The sequence below is a fragment of the Rhea pennata genome, chromosome 2, assembly GCF_028389875.1.
Source record: "Rhea pennata isolate bPtePen1 chromosome 2, bPtePen1.pri, whole genome shotgun sequence".
In the NCBI taxonomy this organism is placed as follows: domain Eukaryota; kingdom Metazoa; phylum Chordata; class Aves; order Rheiformes; family Rheidae; genus Rhea; species Rhea pennata.
In genome coordinates, this window is record NC_084664.1 from 63,702,329 (window position 1) to 63,722,927 (window position 20,599).

Consider the following 20,599-nt stretch of genomic DNA (forward strand, 5'->3'; position numbering starts at 1 on the left):
CGTTACTATGCTGCTATGAACAGACAAATCCACTGCACGTTGAAGAGTGCACCCTTAAATGCTCACAGCTTTCTTTGACTTCAGCAGCAGAGGAGTGAGTGCAGACCCTGGCCAAAATTCTCCGCTGTGATTTTCTATGGCTGTTAGGCATTTCTGTTACACAGAGACCACCCAGGCTTACACGCTTCCAAAGGTCTAAGGAAAATGAATTAAAAATAAATACACAACTAACCAAAGTAAGCACCACGGCAAAGTATTCCTGATGATCCCTTGGTGCACAGACTAAACCTTTGGAATAAACCTGCATAAGACCTTAATTCTTCTTTTTACTGTCGTTCTTCACAAGGCACTTGCAAAACAGCACTTTTGCTTTCTTTAAAGCCTCATCCTCCTCTAAATAGTATTTACTTCTACTTTAAGAGTACTTTTCGTTACTCACACAGTATAATATGGTTATAATATAAAGAATTATAAATCTTTATGAACTAGTTATTTCACAGGACAATGCTAAGCCCAGATTTCAGTCAGCTTTACCATTTACAATGAAAATATCTCTGTTATTTTTATTATCTTTTTTCGGAGGCTGTTAGAAATTAGTCCCTAAATGAAATTTCTGGCTTCAGTGGAGCTCAGACTCAAGGAGGATATTTGATTAATTGCTGCTAACTACAGTTAACTTCAGTCGTGACATTTCTCCAAATATCTTTATCTTCCTTCTAGAATTGAGTTTGATCTTAGTATGTGGACTGACAGAATATAAAGGGGAATTATGAAACTCCATGTATAATTTTCCTTGAAATTTTGTAGCTTATAAAACACACTTAAAACTGTTGAGCATGATTATCATTTACTCACATGAACATCACATTTTAACTTGACTGGGGATTCAGAAGACTGGTTCAGTCCTGAAAGTAGTCCCTGCTCATCAGAAGAACTATCTACAATCTCAGAGCTCCCAAAAGATTTTATCAGTGGGTTAGTGGGGCTAAGACAGCAAAATTTTGAAGCTGATGCTCTCCAGATTTTTGAAAGTGATGTTCTCCAGATTTAGCTATACTCAAAAGTGTACTCCTAACTTATCCAAATCCCACTAAAACAAGGTTTTCATAGGTTTTAAGTAAGTTTAAAAATAAGTAGGTTGTTACCAATATATTTTACCTAAAACAAATAGGCTTAAAAAAATCCCTGTTTTTTTCCCCTCTGCACTTAGGAAGTGGCTTTTGAAAACTTAGCAATTTGACCTTAGAAAGAGTTAAAAGAGTACAATTTTCAAAGCTGGGTTTGTTTAAAACCTAAGTTAGGAGTGGAACGGGATTTAGTTTCAAACATTGCTGACGCATTCAGAACATAAACACTTAAAAGATAATACTATCAGCATCTCTGCTGTGACAGTCTAAATGGTTGCTGCCAGAAGACTAAAATCAATCACAAATGTTCGATTTCACTATGTCATAAAGCTGATCTGATATAATTTTGCTGTCCCAGAGCCTAAAAAAATAATACAGTTCATGAAAAATAATCTCACACCCTGAATGGCAACAACTGCCTCCTATTTCTGCCTAAAAACTCTCCCCTTTAATTATGGGGACATGAGATAAACATAGAGTATGTAGGATGATAAAATCACAGAAAAAAAATAGTTTACAAATTACCCCTGAAGGCCACCTAGTCCAACCTCCTGTTCCAGGCAGGGCCACTTTCAAGGTTAGATGGGCCTGTCCAAGGCTTTGTCTAGTTGAGTCCTGAAAATCTCCAAGCTCAGAGATTCCTCAGCCTCTCTGGCAGTTCCCTTGTGTGACAGCTGTGCTCTTGCAGCCCAATATGCCGCGTTACCCTCATCACTGTGCACACGTTTCGTCACTCTAGGGGTGCACAGCCAACTTGGAACTGGACATTCACTGTGAGGGACACAGTGGGCAACTTGCTGCCCACTAGGAGCCCCAGCTCTGTTTTTGGGCAGCTGTTCCCAGTTACCCAGTCTCCAGCCTATCCCATTGCATGGGATTATTCTGTTCCAGACGCAGGATTTTGCATGCGTCTTTGCTGATCCTCGTGCTTCACCCATTCCTCCAGTTTAGCAAGATCCCTCTGAACAGCCGTCCTGCCTGCCAGCCTGTTAAGCATTCCCCCAAGTCAGCGTCACATGCAAAGTTGCTAAGAGCGTATTTTGTCTCATTGTCCCTTTGTCTCTTCCGTGCATATTTTATTATCAAAAAATTTGTATGTTTGCACAGCAAAAGTAAGTCTCAATGCAATGGAAAAAATGCCCACCTTTCATTGATGTGAAAGATGTGGAAAACACTAAGTTTCAAGAGCTAGCGTGTTGCTTTGGTTTTAATGGCCTCTTATTTTGCACTAAAATACAGAACAAGTCAAAAATATTTTCCACTGATTAGGAGTGTTCTTATTGGGTATTGCTTTGATGCCTTTATTGAACATTATGGTAACTTTTAGTATTTTTCCTGGATGTGTGTATGGTTTTTTTCCAGTTTGGATCTGGCAGTTTTGAGGAAAGTTGGGATTGTTTAATTATCTTACAAGGCTTGATCTATGTCTACTGAAATTAATAGGTTGCTTTTTTTGGATCAGGTCTGGAACGTTAGTTGTAGCTACTCTATTAGTCTAGCCTATATAAGCCTCCATATAGACACTCCAGAAGGATCTAAGAAATTGTAAAAGGCCAAACCACGGGGAAGAATGCATTGTTAAGCAAGTATCTAAATGAGACTTGACCTTGTCCCTGTTGACACTGATGGGAAAAGAAAAGCCCTGAGATCATTCCAATAGGGTAAATACTGACTTTGGCCTAATTTATCCCCCACTACATGATCCAAAATGAAGTTCTCCTTCAGAAATATGTGGAAGGAAATAACTAGGTCATGATACATACTCTTATGAAGGGGCTACAGATTAGCAGCTGAATGGAGAGAGACAAGAAAGCACAGACTTTGTGTCAACTGAGAATTCAGAGGAATTTCTGGCCCCTATCCCATGACTCTGCAGCATCGCACAGAGTAGATCCCTGTCAGTACCACCAGGCCACCCTCCGTGCTGGAGGCACAGCTTCCTATTTGGCCAGCTTGTATTTGCAAAGTCCTATAAATTCTGTGTTCCCTTTGCAGCCCTGCCACTGGCTATGTGAGTTTTGGCAAACCAACAGTGTCAGAGTCGCTTGTGCTTGCAGGCAGTTTCTAGTTAAATTCCAAGTTCTTGTATTTTCTTGCAAAAACTTCAGCAAAGTATTTATGGGGGAAAAAAAGGGTGGGAATATGCTGAAAAGAAAACCATACATATAACAGCAGTGGAAGTTAGTATCAGTTGAACATATGTGCACACACACAAATAAAATCCTAAATTCCTTTTCTACCTAGCTTTAAGTGTCTTGATTCCTTTCATCTTATGATTGCATCCAAATCTGACCTGCATGTAATTTTTCTAGATCAACATACAGGAAAATTTTAAGTACCTCGTGCTAACAATACTACAGAATAAACAAAACTCTAATTAATTTCAGACTTCTTGGAGAAATTAACTCTGGCGGGCAGTGGCCTTGTGCAAGAAATATAACCACAAGTTCAAACAGAAAAGTGACCTTTTCCTGTTGCAACAAGTATGCTACTGGAGGGGATCTGGCACTGAGCTTTTTCATCGGGAGGAGTTGCTTGGCATTCATACTGGAAAGGGCAGAAGCAAGCAGAAATTGATTTTAAGCGATTCCTCCTACAAGGGGGCACACAAGATACTCTCAAAGAGTTAGTTACAAAGGGAAATTTTACCTCTCCGGAGCACTGTCGGATCCCATGTTCTCACAGTAGGCGGTCTTGACAGGGTATGTGTCTCTGCCATATGTCGTGTCCGCCTCAGTAGAGTCCATGAGGCCGTTGACCCACCTGTCTCTCAGCTTCATACTGTCATTTTGCGAATCCAAAGATACAATATCTGATGGGGAGCTCACGACACCTGAGTCTTCGGTGGTGTCCTCAGATGCAAAACAGCTGCTTTCTGATGCTGTTTCTTCTACCTCTGATAGCTCCAGAACCACATCATCGACTACATAAACATTATCATGTGCAGGCAGAAGGCTCTCTGAACGAAATATAGCAAAAAAAGTTAGCTGAAACTCACTAGTAAATAAATCAAACCACCAATAGAGAGATCCTGAATCCACTGAACTCAATGGGTCTTTTGCTATTGATTTCATTGGTTCCAGATATCTCGACAACATAAATGCCTCTGTAGTTGGAGGAAAATGAACTAATTCCTTTAGAAACAGTAGGATGGAGCTCAATATGTGTATACATGAGAAGGATGATTTGCAAAATGATGAAATTTTGTCCTCCTTTGCTTTTAGGAATGTGGCTTGCCTTGCCTGTCCTGTAAAATGTGGGGTTTTATAACATTCGTATCAAATCTGTTTCCTAATTTCTCAGAAGAAACAACTCTCCAGGGACAGCTTCTTGGAGAGCTAGAGAAATGGGAGCTTTCAGCTTCTTCAAATTAAAGGGCAGAAAGGTAAATTTAACAGAACTGGTAGGAATGAGATAAATAAGAACTAACAAAAAAATGAAGATGGAAACAAAACTCAACTTCAACAATAAACCAAAGTTTAAATGATATGCTACAAAAAAATTCACTCCTGTTACCCGTTCTGACGACATAATCTTATTACTGCTCTTACATGCTGGCAAATACATCACGACATTTCTGATAAGAAGTCTATAACGAGGTAATATGGGCAGCATTTCCCAATTAGGATACTGAATTGGTAAATTAGATCTACTGCTGGCCTACTGGTCAAGTCACTATTTCACCACCCTTCAATTTCCTCTGTGTTAAGTGGGGAGAATAACAACCATTTCCTTTGCAAAGCATACAAAATTAACTAAAAAGTGTTATAGAAAAGTAGACATTATGATGCTTTAAACAAAGCAGAACCTTTTTGCATTTTTTAGTCATTTGTAAGGAAGGAGATGAAGGGATATGACCTTTGCATGTTTATCTTTAACTCTGTTAAAGTTGCAAGTCATGAGACATGATCAGAAGCAGTAAAATTTTTTCATGCTCTGTTTTAATTTGGTGCCTATTGGCTAATTGGGTTTTAGGAAAAATACAATTTTGTTATTTCCCTTTGCAAATGTACAAACCTGGACTCCCATCCTGCAATTACGCCATTAAAGGGCAACTCCCAGCAACGTCAATAATTTCAGAGGAACTAAAGACAGAATTAAGCTCAAACATACTTCTTTTGATCGAAAGGTATCAATAAAGACTAATATGAATGTTAAATTCGGAGTTATGTATGTGTTCCATTCTCTTCTTCAACCTCAATAAGCAAAAGGAAGATTAAACAACATATGTTATGGCCTGATCCTGCAAACACTTGTGGTGGACGTTAATTATAGGAGAAGTCTCAGATCTCAAGCATGATTATGAGTAAGCATACTTAACTGTTTGTAGGGTCAGAATGTGTAAGTTTTTGAAGTATATATTAATCAACAGGCCAGTGAAAACAATGAGAAAAAAACCTGTATTATGTTGCATAAACAGAAGGATTTTCTTTAAGCCAGAGAAAAAAGATGCACCACAGAATTATTTTTTAAGATGTACTTTAGCAGTAAAGCTTTGAGTAAAATTAAAATAAAAATCAAGCCAATATTCTCCTTGACTGAGGTTACAAGATGCCATTAAGTGCTGAAAATGATTTCTGACAGCAGAAGCAATAAAATTCACAGGGTTACAAATCATGATTAAAGTTTTAAGTGCTGTCAAGCATCAATATTAATGATGGAAGATGATACAAAGACTCTATTGTGTCTTTGGAATGAATGTTTCTTGATTTCTTTGACCTTATTTTCTACGACATCAGCTCTAGGTTCCAGATTTAATCCAAGAGATCGTTCCATCTAAAAATATCAATTAAAAAAACAAAGTATATGTCGTTGAATGTATTACACATGTGACAAGAACAGTTAGGAAAACACCAACATCAAGGAAAAACAAGAATTATTTGACATCAATCACAAAGCAATATACAGCCACAGAAATACATAGCAAACAAATAGACAACAGCGTATAGTGCTTGGTTTTCAATGAAACAAACAATGAAAAACCCCAACAACAACACATCACCAAAGTGTTAGTAAAAGCTATGATATGTTAAAAGCAGAGCAAAGTGAGATATGGTACAGCAAAGAAAGCAATTTAGGGAGTAAGAGCCCCTGGAAAGCTTTGAAGTACTGCACAATGCAGTATACCTTGATGCAAAGAGACCTTTATATAATAAAGGCCACATCTACTGTCCCCAGGATGCAATTAAAATGAGCCCCACGATAGCTAGGGCAACACTTTGTAACATATTACCCACTTCCAGTGCCTGACACAAGGATGGCAGGTTTTTCCTCCCAAACTGTCTCTCCCACCTCCTGATCCTCTTCTCTCTTGCCTGCAGGTATTTTCTCATGTAAAAGAACTTGCATCTTTCTGTTCAGAAATTTCGTCATTTTTGGTCACACAACCCTACTACTACTGCAGTAACAAAACATTCTTGCTGATTTTATCCAGCAAGCTCAACTGCAGGACCTTTGCCCATCCTTCTTCCCATATGAGAACAAACAAAATGAAAACTAATTCTTGTATTATTGGGGTCTATCTGAGACCTGATCCATTACCTCTGGATCTGTCTAGCTGCATCATTCAGTCCAATGGCAGATCTTCCTTACTCAACGTCTTAAGCTGCAATTCTGTTCTGCAGCATGGCAAGATAGAAAATAATCTTTCTATTCAACAACAGACCTATTCAGCAAAATATCTCCCTCTCTTCAAGTCTATCAGTTTGTAAAAGTAGTTCACTATATGTAGCTACTTTGTGATAGTAGTACAGTGATTTAATGGCAGATTTCCACTACCACTCACCTGAACATGACAGCACACAAATAAAACATGAGCCCTAAAGTCATATGTCATGTTAACAACCTTGTTTCAGCTAACAGCAGCAAGAAAATACCATTGTTTTAAAGTGAAGGCATCCGTCGGTAGATTAAGTAAGACTATTCTTCCCTCTATATTCTTGATAATTTTCCACCAGTGTGAACTGAAGATGATGGGTTGCATGAGCAACCATTTTTTTACGAGGTATTTTACCAGGTAATGATACATGGAATGAAAAAAACCCTAGATCAACTTATTGAGTGGTCCTGACTCTGGGAGCCTGAAAATAACTTTCATATCTTCCTGATTTTTGCACAGAGAACTGCATAACATATTGCAGTAGATGAGATGCTTCCTTACAACTTTTGCATAATTTTCTTCAGAAGGAGAAACAGAAAAACACCCCACACTGAGCGCAGTGTGATCCCAATGATGGCAGCTGACTAAGGTTATTTGTTGGTAGAAGAATCCCAGCATTTGTCTCTCTCTCTCCTCTGTCATTACACTAAGAAGATTTCAGATATGACCTTGGATCTTCAAGAGCTTATGCAGACAAAAAACATCCGTGTAAGACAGAATACTGAACAAGTATTCAGAATTGGACACACGAATAATGACTGCCACAAAAACACTAAGGTATTGCTGAAATAGCGCTGTAACTCAGAAGCTGGTCTCTATTTCTAAACAAACAATACCAAGCTCTTCCTTCAGTAACACGTAACCAAGTCCACTGGTTACAGGTCAGGTGCTATATTGCAAAGGGAGTGCAACTTGGTTTGTAGTCTCCAAGTCATACTCAAATTTGAGCTGGACATCTCACTCCTAACTGGGATGAGACAGTGCCCACCAGTGTCCCACACTCTCTCTTACCTACACTATACAGCAGGTTGCAGAATCTGCCAAGCCCAAATTAGTTTCATCCCCCAGATCCCCCTTGCTTAGCAGTAAGAGCACTGCCATTGCACAATTAGGTCAACCACAAGTTACAAAGGCTTTCTTCTTGGGGGCGGAGGGGTTTGTTTTTAAGAAACGTTGCCTGTGATCATCAAGAGGGAAAGAGGAGAACAGCTCATCAGTAAAGAATGTGAGCTTCTTGTTTAACACAAAAGGGATCTTGTCCCTTTAATCTCAATAGGCTGCACGTAATTAAGACACCACTGAACTCCGCGCTGAGAAGAATCATATCTGCATTCGTACAGTTCAATATTGCATGTATGTACACATTACTCACAGAGAATGCCAATGATGGGTAGAGAGATAAACCTCACCTGGTTTAAATGCTAATCAACACTTTCAGAAATGAAGGTTAAATTCAGTATGTGACAACTATTGCAGTCAAAATCCTCACTTTAATTACTGTGAAAACAACCACCATTGACTTTGAATGAGATCAAAACCAGACTTAGTGTGTTCAAAAGATGCATAGCCTACCCAGACTTATGAAATCTGAATTGAAGTCCACGTTTTTAAAGCCCAAGCCAATGTTCTCCCTCAAGCCAATGGGCACAAGGCCCATTGGAAGAGTGTCGTCAGCAGATCAAGGTTGATCAGCCCTCTACTCAGCCCTGGTGAAGCCTCATTTGGAGTACTGCATCTAGTTCTGGGCTCCCCAGCACAAATGAGATGTGGAGCTACTGGAGAAGGTCCTGTGTAGGGCTACGAAGATGATCAGAGGGCTGGAGCACCTGCCCTACGAGGAACGGCTGTGAGAGCTGGGCCTCTTCAGCCTGGGGAAGAGAAGACTGAGGGGAGATCTGATCAATGTGTACAAGTACCTGAAGGGAGGGTGTCAAGGGGACGGGGACAAACTCTTTTCAGTTGTCCCATGTGACAGGACAAGAGGCAGCAGACACAAACTGAAGCACAGGAAGTTCCGCCTGACCGTGAGGGGGAATTTCTTCACTGTGAGAGTGACGGAGCACTGGAACAGGCTGCCCAGAGAGGTTGTGGAGGTTGTCCTTCTCTGGAGATACTCAAGACCTGCCCAGATGCAACCCTGTCTAACATGCTCCAGGTGACCCTGCTTGAGCAGGGGGGTTGGACTAGATGATCTCCAGAGGTCCCTTCCAACCTCAACTGTTCTGCTATTCTGTGATTCTTTGCAAATTATGACCGTTTGCTAAGTTCTGAGACCTTCCATTTTTACAACACTGCTGGTTGTCAACTGCCACATTCAATAATGACAGAAACAGCAAATACTAATGCATTTTTTAAAGAGGCAATATCTGATCTAATCCTTACATAGTGAATAACTAGGACTCTAATGGTTTTAGAGATCCAGAGTTCCTCTAATTTCTTTCAGCTCTTGCTCGGAGGTTAGCAACTATTTTCAGATTTCTTTCATCACCTGTTTCACTTTTTTCTGCATGAAACTGTTTTGCTGTAGTTCAAATAGCCTATTACAATAACACTGTAAAAAATATTATGACCTCGATATTAAAACATAATTATTTTACTGACAATAGTTAAAACTGCTAGTAAGAGAAAGAAATACTACTCTAGTTATTTGCATCTGCCATGAAAGTTGGATCACTACAAAAGACTAGTATTAAAGGCGTAATTTTTTTTTCAGACACTTGGAAGGAGTCTGCTGAAGAAACGGAAAAAGAAAACATTTATTATGGCAATAATTAACAACAATTACGAAAATGGACAACACAAGATCAAACTAAGAGTTTTTACACAGATAAAACTTTGTAAATCCATGTGTTCTGGATACATTTTACTCATTTTGCTCATCAAAATAAAAACTCGTAGCAACAGATAAAAATTCAGAAGCATTCAGTAAGCATTTAGAGCACAAGACTGAATGGGCTGACTTCTTTCTAGTCATTTTCTAGTATTTTCATTCAGCAGTTTCAGAAAAGATAGCTGTGTTTCTTAGCATACCTGAGCCTACACGCAGACTTTTTTTTTTTTTTTTTAAATTGAAAGAAAAATAAAAGAAACGATCACTGTTACATAATAACGATAACGGTGGGGTGAGGGAGGAAGAGATCGAGGTCAGACATTCTTTCGATCTCAATTTCTGTAACTGCATTGCAGGAACTGGAGGCTTCTGGGAAAAGCTGAGATGAACCAGGCTTCCCTCTCCTCCAAAATGAGGATGCAAGCAGTCTAGGGCTGGCTCAGTTTAGTTAGTTTGTAGAATCACAGAATGCTTTAATTTGTAAAGAACCTCTGGAGATCATTTAGTTCAACCTCCTCCTCGAAGTAGGATTAACTTCCAGCTTAGATGGGGTTGATGAGGACCTTGAACATATGAGTTTTGAAAATCTCCAAGCATGGAGATTCCATATCTCACTGGAAAATCATGAACTATTCCCTGGGGTGACGTTTCCGGAAAATCATGACCTAATCCCTGGGTGATATTTAATGTTTCTCCCCATAAGTAATTTTTGCTTAAGGCATATTAAAATTTTTCTAGCTGCAACTTGTAGCCTCTTATCTTTTTGCTAGGCACCTCTGAGAAGAATCTGGCTCTGTCTTCCACTTTCTTTAAATGCCAGACAGCATATAAATCCTCCTTACTCTCCTCTTCTGCAGGCTGAATAAGACCTGTTGCCCCAGCACCTTTGTGTACATGTGCTACAACCATCTCAGACTCTGCTGCTTCTGCTCTGGTTTGTCAACATCCTGTTTCAGGGAACCCAATACTGAACCCACTTTTGGGCAACAGACAGAGATGTGGCCTCATGACAGCTCTCACTAGCGCAGTCCAGTATGTGTTTAGAGCTCCATCACCATCAGGGCGCGTTGCTGACTCATGCAGTCATGCATACGGCTCCCAGCTCTCACATAATGGGGTATTTTCAGGCTCCTTCCTAGCCTTATGCTGCAATTAATGTTTTTGTGCCAACAGGTTCTTTAATTGCAGCCATCCATATTGCACAAAACCTAAAGCCAGGAGTAAATCTCTTCCTTTATGAGCTGGCAAACAACAAAAAGACTCACAAAGGACATATCTCACTAGACATATTGTCAGAAATGTATATATGGAGTATTATTAGATACATCCTGCAAATCTTTGATGTTTCTGTAGTCAAGTTCAAGCCTACCACAGTTATCCTAGCTTTATGTATGTACTCTCCTACAGAGGAAAAATAAATGCAATGTGCACTGATTTAACCTACTTTACCAATTTGAGCTAGTTAGCATTTCTCTTGAGGTTAAACCTATCTGCTGTTGGTTGATACAAACGTACTGCCATAACCATTGCAAAAGCTTTTTCCAGCAGTAAAGTTCTCTATGTCAAAAACAAGACAAGCTGGAATGAAAAACCAAGGAGTAGAAACTAAAGAGTATTCCAGTCCCTCTCATTGTTTTTCCCATATACAAAAGACTGTCAAGTGTTGTGCAGGAACATTTGATTTCCCTTTCAAACATATCCTGAAAATGGTTACAAAGTCTCAGAACTGCACCAGATAAGTCCGCCTACTGGCTTTTCAGAGACTCCTACAGGAAACTATAATTTCAAATAAATGGCTGCTATTCTCTCCCATTTCAGACCTTTATTTTCCTCAGCTGCCAAACAGGGGAACAAACAAGAATTTCCAAACCAAAGCAACATGAATTTTCCAAACAAGGGAAAATTAACATATGGGGCTTTATTATCCTTATTTCTTTCCCACAATCCCTTCTTCAGTGACCTTCAAAAACTTCTGACCTCTGCAAAGTCTATACGATCTAGAATCTTCCCAAACTGTTTTTTCCTCCTGGCACTCTCTGGAACCTTACTCTTCACTGGATTTGTGCCTGTTTAAAAGCATTCTTTGAAGGCTGTGATGCCCCTACCTTGTAGCCAGTAACTAGCCTCCCTTTTTCTAGGGGATGAGACTTACGATGGATCCCAATTCCCCAAAATGGAACATAAACAGGAAGATGTTTTTTGATAGGAAAAGGACTGATTGTGAAAGGTCTTTCCTTTGATCAACTGAACAACATTGCCACTTGGCTTGGAGAAGGACAGATTTTTTTTTTTTTAAAAAAAAGCCAGTAGTGTGAGTCATTCAGTTCCTCTTATACACAATAGAGTATGATAGAGAGACTTTCATAGCAGTCCCTGGTATTCACTATCTGAGGTTGACAGGAGCCCAGAAGTACCTACCAGGTACCTCCCTGGCTCTACTTGGTGCTTTACTAAGTTGTGAGAACAGAAGCCTAACAAATGTGTTTCAAAAGACCATGAGCAAACCAACGATACAGGCTGCAGGACCAGGATAACATGGAAATATATTTAGGAATACGTAATAGATGGCTTCAGATTCGCACTTCATAAATCATCATGTGCAACACTAGTAACTTGCAGTGATTGATAGCAGGGCTCTTTGCAATCCCGTGTGGGACGGAAAAACCTAGATCTAAAACCGGACTGCCCTATATAATAAACCTAGAGAGAACTAAATCACTCTCCAAATTTTCCTGGTGATTATCAGTCTTAAGCGATAAACTTTGGCAATCTGCATCCTTTATAGAAGTGGTCGGTTTTGATTCAAGTACACTGCAGAAGCTAATCAAATGGACTGTGAAGGTGACTTCCATTTTCTTGAGCCACTTTTGAGAACAGGCTACAGACTTGATAAAATCGCTTGAAAAGTATATGCAATGTAATGATTAAAATCAGAAGTGATTAGTGCACGTAGGCAATAAACCAGTGTTTTATTAGCTGATTTTTAAGACCACAGAAAAAAGGCCATTTGCTCAACTTTTTAAGTTTCATCATCTTTCTCCCATGCATTCTGCTTCAGTCAATTCATCCTCCTTCTTACTATTTTTCTCTATTGTTACCAATTTCATAAAATCACTACAGTTTCATATTTCTAGCACAAATCTGGAGATTGTGCTAGAGAGAAAAAAAACCATAAACCACATTTGCATTGTAATTATACTTTCCTTCCCCAGAGACTAGCTGTCAGCAAATTCAGTAAAGAAGAGACAAAAACCCCTCCTTAAACCAGATACACATACATATATACACACACATATACACACTTGTTGGGGGGTTGGAGGGAAAGAGATTATTCTGTATTACAAAGGCATCATTCTATTCACTGTGGTGTATTTATTTCTGATTAAAAATGATCTAAAAGTGGGGGAGGGTAGAAGAGAATCAGGTCAATCTCCAATTATCTATTTATTACTGAAGTCATTAGGAATCACATGCATATAAGTAGAAATTTTGATCAGCTCTTTTCTACTTACGGGGACAAAATACACTCGCCTTACTCATGCAAGCCAATCTTTTGAGCACTGCTGCACAAATGAGTGAAAATGCTTTTAGTACATTCCTACCAAAGCATATTTATTAGGTACAAATAGCAACAAATACTAGTTTTTCCTGATATCAATAGTTAACAGTGAACTCCAGACTGGAGAGGACTGCAGTGGCTAACAAAAGGGGAATTTATCACTTTTGCTGTTGGGGATTTCCCCCCACCTTTTTACCATTCAGAACTGTGATACTGCTCTTCAGTTCCTCCATCAGTCCACCCACCATTCTGCCTTACACCACTTTCCACCTTTGCATCGAATAGTATCTTCTTCAGTATCATCTGAAGTCAGACAGAGCCCTGACAAAATTAAATGTTTCATGCAAAAACCACCTGTCTAACTTACAATTAGGGTGGCACAAAATAACTAAATTTAATTGCCCAAAACATGCTTCAGCCAAACCACCAATAACATAAATACCTTCACAAAAGATTTTCAACAGCTAGCTCCAAATTTAGATATGAGGATATCTTCATACTTCTCTGCACTGTAAAGACACGAAGCTCTATTCTGACTCCTTTTGATTTACATTAACCGTCTCTTTCCCTTTAGGACTTTCTGATTAATAGAACACCTACATTCCTGTTCAAAACTGAAACAACAGGCTTTTCAGATATACTTTGGATTGTGGTTTACTTTTGCAGTTATATTTATATGAATATTTTAACCTAGAAAAGTACGCTTCTTTTCTATGTTTAATTATTATACATTTTGCTGCTCATGCAGACTAGATAGCTATCATATTGCTCATGGTTTAAGACTTCTGATGACGCAAATGAAAGCATCTATCTGGACAGATGCTGCTAGAGTACCTCAACACCTGTCATCACTAACATATTTTATCTTTTCAAACTGCCTAGCAAAGAAAGAAATATTCTTGTAGTCATGAGATCAAAACGGAGGTCTAGGGTACGCCAAGTGACTCTCTGAAGATCTCTTACCACTTCCCCTCTCGAGGGGCATCTACGCCATTTTCAAAGGACATTTCCTAGTCACCATGAAGACTAGGCTCCAGTGCCAGGAGGGCACCCAGGATGGTGTGTACCAAACAAGCTCACTGTGTAACCCATTGCTGGGCACCCTGGGGCTATGCTGTCAGCAAGAAGCTGCAGACACATTGCAGAAGCCAATTAAAGCTATTGCTTGCACGGATGGATGGCAAGAGGCAGACTTAAGACTTCTCTGGTAACACAAGCATAACCAGGAAGTCATTGCATAGGATAGGACTCATACACAGGGTATCATGAGTGCCAATTCTGGCTCTACCTTTACTTGTAGCGCACCCTGAAGCGCTCTGGATGTTGGATACTTGGGGTACAGACTGTTCAGAGAAGAGCTCTGCTGCCAACGCTACCCGTCCTCCTTGACAGCACATGGACTAGATCAGACCATTTCAGATGTAAGGAGAGATAAGAATACTTCAGCCAGTGCTGACCTGGGCCCACTCTTCCACAGTCCCCAGTATCTCACCAGTTGTGCTCTGCCCAGTGTCTCCTTTCCCCTGCTAAAATGCAATAGTGGGAGGGAGAAATGCAACCATGCAAAAGCGATCATTGGCTGTTATGCTTTCTACCGACTTGCAAGTAATGAAATGTTAATGGCACTGCCATCTTCAAACAGTAATCTGACGCAAGAAAAGCTCCTTGGAAACAGGTCCTCACCTGAACATCCACCAGGAGTAAGTTCTCTTAGTTTTCTCTTTTCATGTTTTGCTTCGTCAACATTAGATCCTGCTTCTACTGACTCTACAGGGCTTTACCTGTGACTTCAAGGGGAGCAGGATCAGACCATTCACTGATTAAAATGCAAAGCTGCAGGTATCTCCTGCATGGGAGGAATCCCCAGAGGGAAAATTTGTCTGCATTTTAATTCAAGTAAAGCATTTTAAGGCTCTAATTTACACAGTTCATTCAATAATAACGTGCATGCCGTATAATGGGGTATCTGATTTAGCATGCTTAAGTGCTTTGCTGGAGCAGGGCCATTTCTAGAATTTGAAGGTTTAGTATGAACCTACCCTAAAAACAGACAAGCTTGTTTGGGGAACCTTTTACCTAAGTTAATGGGCTTAATTCTGAATAGGATCAGCATAAAAGGTCATTTTTCCAATGGGAAAATCGTAAATGTCTTTAAGTTTCTTTCTTTTTAGCCTTGGTTCCTAGGGAAAGTAAGTTTAGAAGGTCACACTGTGAGCAACTTTATGAGTCTGTCTATTAAACTCTCCAGTAACTTTTAAACCTCTTGGCCAATTTCTACCAAATTAGTCAGGAAGGAAAACAGTCTTAAAGTTCAGTTCCAAAAATTTCACGAGCAGGTAGAAGGACAGAGTAAGGAGACTCTATCTGTCTGCTGCCAGAAAATCTCACCCTTTATAATCTACCAGAGATACTGCAGAGAGAGATGCTATGAACTGTAGGAAAGCTTCAGCTAGAGCATGGTGTTTTTTAGATACCATAAAATAGAGTCATTAAGGCAGAAGTCCTAAAAAAATGCTTAAGGAACTGCTTGATGGCAGCTGGGATAGGACAAGAAGAAAACAAGGAAAAGAAGGAAAAAAATCACCAACCCCTAACATCCTTTTTAGCTTTGAAAAGCAGGAAGGTGAAGATTCTGGAGATTTTTTCCCTTCATCCATTTGTTTTCTCCTTATCCTTTTCTAATTAAAAAGAGCTTCTATGAAAAAAAATGAAAGAAAAACGCTCATTTGAACACATTCAAAAATGCCAAAGAACAGATTAAAAATTTCCCCAAAAAACTTCACACAAACACAAACACTGTGTTCAGAAAAATTTTAAGCGGATTTGACTGGCCACTGTTTCTTACAATCATCTTCACCCTCCTGATTGCTTAAAATTTCAGCATGAGAGTGTAAAATTGTCCTCTCACCTTAAGGTAGCCCCCATCAGAGTGGGACAGAATCAAGCTGGTGGTTTCTTATTCCTGTTCATATTATATCCAGTAAGTTTAAAGACATCTATTCTCCAGTGGTTTCAGTCTGCTAATTTTCTTACAGGTACCAATTTAACTCTGTGGAAAAACCACAAGGAGTTTCCCTGTGCAAGGATTTTTTGTGTGTGAAAACATTCAATCAATACATTGCCAAAGCTGCATATTCGGACAAGCAATGTATATTTTGTATACTTTGAAAGTGAAGAAAAGCCTTTTTTTCTTACAGTCTACATCCTTTGTAGGAGGAGGCTGAAGATCAGTGATTTCATTTGAGGAACGTCTGAATCACACTGATTAGCTTGATGAATACAGAACAGGAAAGCTGTCAGGTACAGAGGAAGCTGGGCATGTCCAGAAGAGAGTGGAGCAAACAAGCAAATTACAGTATAAGCTTGCTTTTTATTTTATTTCTGTATTTATTTTAAACCAAATGTTTTCATCTGGAAAGCTTGGGCACTTAAAGTTCTATGCTTCTTCAACTTACTGGTCAGTTAATCAGTATACTGTTTTAGTTTTCAGAAGGCAAGTAGAGAGTGGTTTTCAAACTAAATGTATTTTCAAATAATAAATAATTAATAAAATGTTCACACATGCTGTATTTAATTGAAGTAAGATTTCTTTTGGAAAAAGAAAAAAAGAATCTTTTCTTTTTGGGAGGAGAAAGGGGTAAGTTTTCTCTGCTAAAACGGAATTGTGACATTCCTGGTTGTTGATGTCCAAAGATTGAGTACCCAAAAAGGGTTTCAAGAATAAACCCAACATATCCATGAATTCTTGCAATAGTCCAGAGTCTTTAGTTTTTACATCTAATAATACAAGCAAGTGATACAGTTTGGTCCTTCAGCAGTATTCAACAGCTCATTCTGAGGCTTTCTGTGTATCTAGTCTGCAAGTTCATTTAGCTTCTGAGCTTAGGAGAAAAAAAAAAAAAAGACAATAAAAGAAAATTCTTACATTAAATTTAAAGTTTTGTTAAGATTGTTTTCTCTTAAATTCTTTATATTCAAGTCTTGACTGTTACACATACACACACACTTTATAAACAGAGCTGGTTGCTTGTTTCATTTAATTACGAAAAAGTGTTGAAAGTATTTTCTAATTAGTTTTCATATTTTTACAAACTGAAATTTTTTTTTCCCTTTTGTTTTTAACTTCTTGTCAAGTGAAAAATTGAGGAAAGGAACAGTAAAAGGAGACAAAAGAAGCAAATTGCCAACCTACATGCTTTTAAAATTGGATATCAATAATTTTCATTGATGTAAAAAATTGGGCTTTTCTGCTTGTTTGCTTTATCAAACGAGTGGATTTTCCCTTACTGTTTCTTCCCTGTTTATGAGAAACTACCATATTGTTAGCAACTTTACTTTTACCTTTTAATCACAATAGCCTTACAAGAAAAAATACTTGTCAGCTGTAGCCCTCCTTTCTCATTCTTTCCTCTGTCTTCTTTTGTTTGGCCTCCGTTAACACCCCACCTTCGCTTACGGTAAGCTAGGTTGGAAAGTAACTCTTTCCTCCAAGCCAAGATCCAATTATGGGATCCACAAAGGAGCTGACAAAAGAGACTCTGTCTCTGCTCTCAGCCTTTTGCTTCCTCAGCCCCAGAAGTGAATGCGCATGGCCAGAATTCTCAATTTCTCAGGAGAAAGCAAGCAGTCATTTTAGTGAATGCTTATGGGCTTAGCAAGGGAAATAGGAAAAGCTGAGTACAAGCACCGCTAAGGATGGGCAAATGCTTTGGTATGGGTATTATCACCTACCTGGAAGAGAGAATACAAAAATTTTCAATCATTCGCTTTCTGCAGCTGTCTGTATAAACGACCGCTTCGAATCAGTAGGAGCTTGCACTACAAATTCCCATGCCATTTCAAATGCCAACCTTCAAGTTTGGTTTGGCCCATTATGTGTAAATCAAGCACAACTTGGTTTAAATAACTCGGTCTGAAGTTCCAAAACCCACATGCGTACACAGACCACATGCGTGCACGCAGCTGGAAACCGCTGCTCAGCCCGGCTTGTTTCTGATAAAGCACGAGTCTCCCTACTCTCGTGGGCGCAGCAGTTTCCCCAAATTCCACTGGCTCAAGGGCAACAGGGTCTGTTCAGCATGCTAACCACAGCCTAAAGGTAAGGCTCACGGAGTTAAACTTCTCTTATTTTGACTGAGGAAGAGGAAAACGAAGAACTCAGTTTCACTCCAAACAAATATTCACAATTTGTCCACAGACCGCTTGGCTTGCAAAACCAAGGAAATTAAAAGAGAAATGTCTCTACCTTTAATCAGGATGGGGAATGTGAAGCTAAGGTTTATTCCACACTTTATAAAGTAGGTAAATAACCAGTCAAGAGTTAAATATTAGGAACAGGAGATTAGAAGGAACATTTGATTCACTGGAGTCCAGCCCCACACACATCGTAAACAGAAAATATTTTGTTATATTCAAAGGAACTGTCCTCCATTACACAAGGCCTGATCTGTGCCTCCAAGTCTGCAAAGCCCCAGGTATTGTTAGCAACACTGTGGCAGGCAGCAGAGGGGAATATAAAAAACTCCCTTTCCAAGTGGTCTTACCTTTACCAAGGACTGGCTCTCCTTTTCCAGGCCTTTCTCAATGAGAAAATGAAAGAGACTGGATAACCCTAAGTTAGGGCTGACTTACTGGAACTGAACAGCAAAATTCCATGTTCAAGGTACATTCAAGATATATAAAGGAGTCAGTATGTATTCTGTATTTTTTAATGTTCTAAAATACTCAACTCTTGTCACTAGCTTGGATCCTTTCAATGGTTATTTACTGCTTGACATCAGACCATCATAAGATAATATACAACAAATGGATAGTAAGGCAGACAGTTCTTACACAGAAGAACGCAGGCTCACCTTCCCCTTTCTCTGCCCCAGCAAAAACAGTGGGGTTTATCGTCCATAAGATCTTTTGGACAAGCAGGACATTGCAAATTGTCATTTTTCTTGTTCTGTCAACTTCTTATGAATTTCAACAGTGGAGTTCTCTAGTCATACAGGTGCTATACAGGAGCCTGCTCACATCCTACACACGAGATATCTCAACAAGCAGTGTCTAAACAGTGGCTGCAAGTTTGTCTCACTGTCTCTGAGGGGGGAGTTCATAGTTTTGCAGTGACATTAGAAAACAACATGGCTGTAATTTTGGAGGGATGGAATAAGTTACATTCTGTCTTCTAAAATAACATGTATTTTAGTTTGGAAAGTTAAATGGTGCCTACTGCACGTACTAAATATATATTGAGAGTCATGGTAGTGACCTGAAGCCAAGTGAGGAAGACAGGACTGCAGTCTTATATACATACATGAGGCCCGATTCTCACACAGAGGGGCTTTATACCTAGAGGGAACCATAAGGAGACCTTAAAGTGGCTGTGAACATGAATAACAGGTATATGTGAATCAAGCCCACAAAATTTATTTTACATATACAGAGTTTAGGGACAGATGATGGGCACACAACAGATTGCCTGGGCATATATTTAATAAATAAATGCATCACAGGCCTTTGCAATTTATCACATCACTTTGATTGGATCATCTATCATCACCCTCGCCTGGCGCTTATTTAAACACTCCAAACCCCATGGCCAGCTCCAGTTAAAAAGCAGCAAAAAGAGAAAAATTTCCTCCTTCCATTTAATTTCAGCTTCTCAATGAAAAAGACAGTATTCATTTCAATCCTCAAAGATCAGTCCTAAAAAAAAAAAATGAAATCATGATGTATAGAAAAGACATTTAAGGACATTTGGAGATTCCCCTGCATCCTCAGTTTTAGTCTCTGAATGACTGAATTGCTGATAACGAAGACATCTGTCAGTATAAGAGGATGGATACTAAAATAATCCGCACATGCTTTTAAAATGCTAAAACTCACGCTGATAAACCTTTCTAGCAGAACATCTCTTTCTATATTGACACTAAACCGGACCTGCTGCTATGCACTACTTCTTGAACACGTATGCAAGCTCAATTCGCTAACTTCCACGCCTAGGACACAACGCTCGCAAACATACAGACAATGTGTTTGGAGCGTGAGAGGAGACACATGCCATCATCTTTTGTAAGAATAGCTACAGAAGAAATTTGACCTTAAATCTGGACATAGTCATCAAAATAGCATGACAGGCAAATATGATTTACCTCTTAGTTTTTCTATTTGTGATGAAATCGGTAAAAAACAAGAACAAATATTTTTTCTTTTATTTGCTGAAGAGAACAATTCAGTACCAATGCCCAATTTTATGAAATTCTTCAAGACTGAAAAATCTTTAATGCAACATCTATTAACTTAAAACTAATTTTTAGCAATATTCCTACTTGGGGCCTATTGCAACTATGTGACAACATCAGCTCCCTCTGGTGGTCAGAATAATAACAGAAATATTTTCCGTGGCCACTATGTAAAATTTGTCCATCATGAAGTTT

General features: G+C 39.1%; 1 protein-coding gene across 7 annotated transcripts in view; it reads right to left on the bottom strand.

The window, feature by feature from the left end:
- COBL (cordon-bleu WH2 repeat protein) overlaps positions 1-20,599 on the bottom strand; it is a 159,210-nt gene that overhangs the window by 21,216 nt on the left and 117,395 nt on the right. For all 7 annotated transcript variants that reach the window (XM_062569625.1, XM_062569623.1, XM_062569624.1 and 4 more), the window contains one exon: positions 3,777-4,086. In XM_062569625.1, coding sequence (XP_062425609.1) covers positions 3,777-4,086 — 310 coding nt within the window. The remainder of the gene's footprint in view (positions 1-3,776; positions 4,087-20,599) is intronic.